Source organism: Ylistrum balloti, unplaced genomic scaffold (genome assembly GCF_031769215.1).
Source record: "Ylistrum balloti isolate Yb309-2 unplaced genomic scaffold, AGI_CSIRO_Ybal_v1 Utg370190, whole genome shotgun sequence".
NCBI classification, from domain to species: domain Eukaryota; kingdom Metazoa; phylum Mollusca; class Bivalvia; order Pectinida; family Pectinidae; genus Ylistrum; species Ylistrum balloti.
The window spans coordinates 103,350-110,374 of record NW_026782170.1 but is presented as its reverse complement, the minus strand read 5'-3'; the positions used below and the strand labels follow the sequence as shown (position 1 = coordinate 110,374).

Here is a 7,025-nt window from a genome sequence, read left to right as displayed (position 1 = left end):
AAAACGCATATCATAATACGAAAAAAAATAATAGTCTGAATGATTAACAACACAATGACAGATTCTACCTTTGCCTCGGATTTATAATACATATTAATATGCTTATATAATTATGTATATAATAGTTCAATATCTCCTAAAAATAAACAGGAATTCTTTGTGCGTGGAGATCAGAAAACGACATCAGTGTATTATTTCACTCTCACCGTTCATGACCAGCCCGTTATGATAATGAAAAGTCCGTTCACACATACCGTTATACGTTTTCCTTACACTCCGTGAGAAGGTGAGTGGGTATAAAAATATTAGGTCAAGAACAGTTCCTCTGTATGCCTGCCCCGCCCACCCCAACCCCTCCCACCCACCTTCATCTTCCGCTCCATTTGACAGTACATACTAACAGTATACTTCATTTTTTTTCAAAAATACTTGAGACAAACAGAGAAGGCAGAGCTTTAGACTTACCAATGTATACATGTTAATGGTCAGAAAATTCTATTCATGAATCTGTCACTTCGCTCTCCGAACGCACGTGCATTCCCCTTAGACTAACTCACATCCGGTTCGTCGACGAAACAAGAATACGTCATGTAACTAAGCTCACCTGTCAAAGACAGATAGTTGTGTGTCGGAAAGCTAAACTCGCCTGTCAAAGACAGATAGTTGTGTGTCGGAAAGCTAAGTCGCCTGTCAAAGACAGATAGTTGTGTGTCGGAAAGCTAAGTCGCCTGTCAAAGACAGATAGTTGTGTGTCGGAAAGCTAAACTCGCCTGTCAAAGACAGATAGTTGTGTGTCGGAAAGCTAAACTCGCCTGTCAAAGACAGATAGTAGTGTGTCGGAAAGCTAATTCGCATGTCAAAGACATGTGGATCTGTATGAGAAACTTACCTCGTCCGTCAGACATTTGGTCACATGTAAGATAACTAACTCCATCCATCAAATACACATGGATTTATGTCAGAAATTTATCACAAACCAGCAAAGATACCTGTATATTAGTAAGAAAATAGCCCCGCCCATCAAAGAAACTTGGATAAACATCAGAAAACTAACCCCGCCCGTTAAAGTCACTTAAATACATGTACGAAAACTTAACCCCGTCCGTCAAAGACACTTCGACATATGTAGGAAAAATAAACCCGCCTCCCAAAGACACTTGAACATATGTAAGAAAACTTACCCCGCTCGTCAAAGACACCAGAACATACGTCAGAAAACTATATCCGAAAGATACTCGGATATACAGTGTAACCCCCGCCCTCTAAAGACACTTGGATATTAACCGTCGACACAAAACTAACAAAATGAAACTTTTGTGACACCAGAGACTAGTAATTCGGAGACCGTACATGTCAGTAACATGTACAGGTCTATGATAGGGTTCCAGTTGAACAATCTGTGATGGAAAATCTGATAACATTGAAAATTCTACAAATATCGGCGACTCTAGTGACCCCACAGACAAGGAATTGTCACAGTGTCAGTAGAACACTCACACCTCCACAAGTTGTCATGATAGATGTGAGTCAACAGCATATTTCTAACACTCGTGGTGTAGGATGGTATTATACGCTTACACCAAAGACCCACAATATCTATAGGCGACTAAGAAAGCATGCCTCGTCCTAACGGTCGAATGATCTATGTATATAGAATACACGAAATGATTAACAACATGTATATAACATCAGTGCTGCACCCATGAGCAAACACGTTTCGGAACGTTTTATCTTTTGTCAAGAGCGCACTGCAAAGAACTACCCTCAAATTATATGACCAGACAAACGTTCCCACAAACATTCCAAAACGGTTTTGGTCCTGACCATATCCGAGCTTCGATATCACGTCCGAGCGCGACTATCATTGTTCTTTTGCATTTTGTCGACCAGCCGAGTTTTAATCTAGGACATACTTCATTCTCTCTTGTCTCCGATGACAAGGCGCTGTGCATATCCCATGAGAGCTTTCATTCTATTCGTCATTTGTTCGCTCATAAGTAACTCAAGTGGCGTCGTTTCACGTCCCGTCTGCACTTCCGCTTATCAGCTCGCTTCCGGTATATCTCTTTGCACCTTTGCAGTGACTTCCTGTAGTCTTCTCGATATTTACAGCATTTTTCAAAAACTTTACCAAAACCTGCTGCTCCGCATGAGTTTATCTTTTTCGTAAGATTCTGCCCATATTTCCTTACTTCAGAATTTGAACCTGATGTTTTTAAACGGGTGATGACAAAGTTATTGTTTCTTACTGCTAAATCCACTGTACAGGATAATTTTTTCTTCGCTGTACGGACGCCGATTTTGCAGCACTTCTTGTGTGTGGCACGGAAAACCTTGCGTCGAGGACGTGGTTCAATAATCGCTCGTTCAAGCAGGTAGTCTGGAATAACGGAGTCAACTGTGAAGAGAAAAAAAAAGTATATTATATTGAAGTTATGGATGCTTGTCGTGTCACCAGCCAAGATTAACTCAACCTTAATGATATCCACGTTTCTACTACAATGACTAAATGTTTAAACTCCCGCTGCATCAATTCATCATTCTAACTGTTTGAAAAAACACGAACTTGGCTGGAAGAAACACAATAATTCAGTCCAGATTTGCGGACTCTCGGCGTCCGGATTATTGTGGATCTATTGTAAAACAACTGTCATGTTACCTCTATTTTAACCACAACCTAAACTTATCTATTCTTCCATGCGATTGGTCCAATTGTCACGTGTTTACCATTTTTGAGAAAACAGGACTGTTTATTAATTTCTTTAATATTTTGCCGTGTGTTCTTAAATTTTCTCGCGTTTTCATTGTGAAATCGTTAAAATCCTTATAACTGGATCGTCGCTCTTAATGAGATCGTCCAATATCTCGATACCACCCTGATTTCCAGGTTATTGTTCCTGATAACAAACCTACCACTGTGTTGTTTACTGCGTGTATGGTGATGAGAACAATCCCCAAAGTGAATCACGTTTTAACCAACTGTTGACATTTGTTACTGAATTTCAGGCAGAGTTCATGTGAAAGTGTCGTTTCGTGTGTATTTATGTAATGTTTGACACATATGGGGGTAATGAACAACATCTAGTAGGTCAGTGGAACAAACAATCCCAGACTCCATCCGGTAACAACAGGAGTGATCTTAGCCCGAGAATCGTCACGTTATTGGCTTCGTCTGTGTAAAGCAATTGGAGGCATATAGTTATTGTGATAACGTTAATGTTGGACAAGACTTAAACTTCCCACGCATGTAGATAGATATATAGTTAAAATACTGTAAGTTAGACTAATACAGGTTTAAATGGTACGGGACTTAACTCCCCACTGGTGTTGTTATAATGATAGAATGTAAGTTAGAGTAACACAGGTTTACGTGTCATGGGGCTTTACTCCCCACGGATGTAGTTGTAATGATAGAGAGACTGTAAGTTAGAGTAATACAGATTTACGTGGTACGGGACTTAACTCCCCACGGATGTAGTTATAATGATAGAGAGACTGTAAGTTAGAGCAATACAGGTTTACGTGGTACGGGGCTTAACTCTACACGGATGTAGTTATAATGATAGAGAGACTGTAAGTTAGAGTAATACAGATTTACGTGGTACGGGGCTTAACTCTACACGGATGTAGTTATAATGATAGAGAGACTGTAAGTTAGAGCAATACAGGTTTACGTGGTACGGGGCTTAACTCTACACGGATGTAGTTATAATGATAGAGAGACTGTAAGTGAGAGTAATACAGATTTACGTGGTACGGGACTTAACTCCCCACGGATGTAGTTATAATGATAGAGAGACTGTAAGTTAGAGTAATACAGATTTACGTGGTACGGGACTTAACTCCCCAAGGATGTAGTTATAATGATAGAGAGACTGTAAGTTAGAGTAATACAGATTTACGTGGTACGGGACTTAACTCCCCACGGATGTAGTTATAATGATAGAGAGACTGTAAGTTAGAGTAATACAGGTTTACGTGTCATGGGGCTTAACTCTTCACGGATGTAGTTACAATGATAGAGAGACTGTAAGTTAGAGTAATACAGATTTACGTGGTACGGGACTTAACTCCCCACGGATGTAGTTATAATGATAGAGAGACTGTAAGTTAGAGTAATACAGATTTACGTGGTACGGGACTTAACTCCCCAAGGATGTAGTTATAATGATAGAGAGGCTGTAAGTTAGAGTAATACAGATTTACGTGGTACGGGACTTAACTCCCCAAGGATGTAGTTATAATGATAGAGAGACTGTAAGTTAGAGTAATACAGATTTACGTGGTACGGGGCTTAACTCTACACGGATGTAGTTATAATGATAGAGAGACTGTAAGTTAGAGTAATACAGATTTACGTGGTACGGGACTTAACTCCCCACGGATGTAGTTATAATGATAGAGAGACTGTAAGTTAGAGTAATACAGATTTACGTGGTACGGGACTTAACTCCCCACGGATGTAGTTATAATGATAGAGAGACTGTAAGTTAGAGTAATACAGATTTACGTGGTACGGGACTTAACTCCCCACGGATGTAGTTATAGATAGATACATGGTATATACCGTGGTTAGGTCACAGTGGTAAAGATTAACGTGGTACGGGACTTTAAAAGTCCAGCTAGATTTGACGCCACGATAAGCTGTCGCTTCGAATATAGGTTTTCTCCCCATTCTGATTCAGTAAGGAGACAATCAGAGATGAAAACAATAAAATAAAGAAAGGTAACGAACGATATTGTATATAGCGAATGGAAATATGTTGATCTATATTTATAATTTAGTTGATAGATATCAGTAAGGATGGTACAGCAGAGATTAAAGGTCCCATATACCATTCGGTTCCCCAGCTGTTTCTCCTTTGGAAGTTATGGTAAATTAGTGTGGTAATGTCCTGCCTTCTATCTAGTAACACCAGATTAAATAGAGGGGTCACCTCGCCTTACAGCCTGATCAAACACAGCGAGCAACCTTCAGTCAACTCTGGTGTCAGTATATATGTATTTTAACGCGTGTGCCAAAAATACTCTAAAAATAGAAGCTAGTCTAATGTGCTCTGCGATTTCACGAGTCAAGTCGTAAGCGGTTTTGCTTGATTGAGATCGTACTATGTTTACGTCACGATGGCCCAGGTACGCTGACATGTTTGGCTTACAATGTTACGATAAGCTTTAGTGTTGTGAACTTTAATCGAAACTTTCCATCACATTTTTTCAGGTTTCAATGTTTAGAACGTACAATCGGATGTTGGCCTTACATGAAAAAAATGGCCAATGAAAACAACATCAGCGTGTTTATGGTCCGAGCATGTTTTGATATCACTTGACCAATGGAATGTTCGTATACACTTTGATTGCAGTTAATTGTGAATGGATCGTACCATGTCTGTTCTATGGCGCCACGGATAGAATATCATACCTATTGAATGAAAAAAATCAGGTGTTCGTACGCGTGGCTCACGTGATTCCAATACGACTCATGACGTAGTGTAATTGATCATTGTAATTAAAACGGTTACCAACCGTGAATTATTGGTACGCTGCAGATATCGCCACGTGTGCGAAGGTAAACACGACCCTACTACAATCACGCATACTAAATATATATATACATACTGCCACATGCTTAATTAGTGTCAGTAATTGGATTAGTATGGCGCGTGGAGTAGCGCTGACCTACTAGGAAGGCTACGGCGTCCTCATCACTGACCTAATACACCAGTACCACCACTTTCTCGGGCGCGTAATGTGCCTTAATGACAAAACGTGTGTGTTACATAATCTCCCAGTACATTCCAAACAATGTTATTGTTTTCAGTGACGCGTTGTGTTATTCCTAGTCTTCCTACATCCAATTTTATGGGTCATCATAACGTTTGCCTAGAGTACACACCAGAACGTTGGTATTCATGCCAACAACTACCTGCTACTTTACAGAGTGCCAAATATTTCTCGCCAATGTTCGGCCCTACACACCGTAGATACGTTATTTATGCACGATTTCTTTTCTAAAACAATAAATATCTATGACATGGAGAACTTTGTTCAACGATTTGATGTCCAGTACAATCTTTTGCAAATAACATTACCACAGTGCTCCTTTACCAATTTAAGATGTGCTCAAGCAAGATTCGCAAGTTTGCAGCAATAAGCATGAGTTATTTGATGTTAATGTGAAGTTCTGTATTCTGACTATTCTTTTCGAAGCAATGATGACAAGAATGAAATAGTTGATGTTTACTTAACCGCTCTCTGTACGGCTATTGTCCGATTTATCTGTCACCTTTCAAGCAGCTTTCACAACACAGTTTCTGGACACGCATTACAAAGTATTACCATTCGTTTGGAACTCATTTAGAGATAAGTTCATCTAACCTATGAAGATCTTTTGAAATGCGTTTCGTCATTTTCACTGCTCAACTGAATAACTTTTAATGACTTAAAATGATTGTTTGGCGAGATATGTAAACGTAAATATTTACCTGTTGACGTTACCATGCATGTGGACAGGAAGCCGATCCAGAAAACAATTTTAACGTCCATTTTTACAATTTTTATGAAGTCTCCGTTTTTCAGTCACAAGTTTGTACAATAAGTGTTTGTGCTCTACACGACGGTGTAGTAATGTGTAGTAAGTTAGCGTCTTTAGTGTGTTACCTCGTAGTAAGGTGGGTTAACACTACGCGTACACACCTACATACACATGTAAACAGCTCCCAGCTGATTGCGCTATACCAAACAGTTTTGCCAAGTTTTTTGAACCTCGAAGGAAGCGCGTCGAAGTCAAGTATAAAACTGATGTTGTGTTGGGCTATATATATACTATAAAATGTGGACTTTCTCTATGTTACAGATAAACGCATGATAGTATGTCAATCAAAATCACTCAGCCAATCAGAGCAAGTGTAATTAACGATGTGTACCGTTCTGGAAAGAGAACACTTTAAAATAGACCTCTGAACGCGTGCCTAGCCATTAATAAAAATCAGACCCCTTTGAAAGTAAGCCGATCCGGCGTATGGCGC

General features: G+C 39.6%; 1 protein-coding gene across 1 annotated transcript; it reads right to left on the bottom strand.

The window, feature by feature from the left end:
* Positions 1-374: 374 nt before the first annotated feature.
* Positions 375-6,794, bottom strand: LOC132551251 (uncharacterized). The gene is made up of 2 exons (XM_060215365.1): positions 6,483-6,794; positions 375-2,398 (listed from the first exon to the last, which is right to left on the bottom strand). Exons 1-2 carry the CDS (start codon positions 6,541-6,543, stop codon positions 1,992-1,994), a joined length of 468 nt encoding a protein of 155 aa, XP_060071348.1. The 5' UTR covers positions 6,544-6,794; the 3' UTR covers positions 375-1,991.
* Positions 6,795-7,025: the final 231 nt, after the last annotated feature.

What these genes read in the sequence shown, in the direction of transcription:
- LOC132551251 (XM_060215365.1), bottom strand. Translation starts at nt 6,543, where the DNA reads ATGGACGTTAAAATTGTTTTCTGGATCGGCTTCCTGTCCACATGCATG. An exon ending in ATGCATGGTAACGTCAACAG is followed by an intron (nt 2,399 to 6,482) that starts GTAAATATTTAC and finishes TTCTCTTCACAG; the next exon opens with TTGACTCCGTTATTCCAGAC.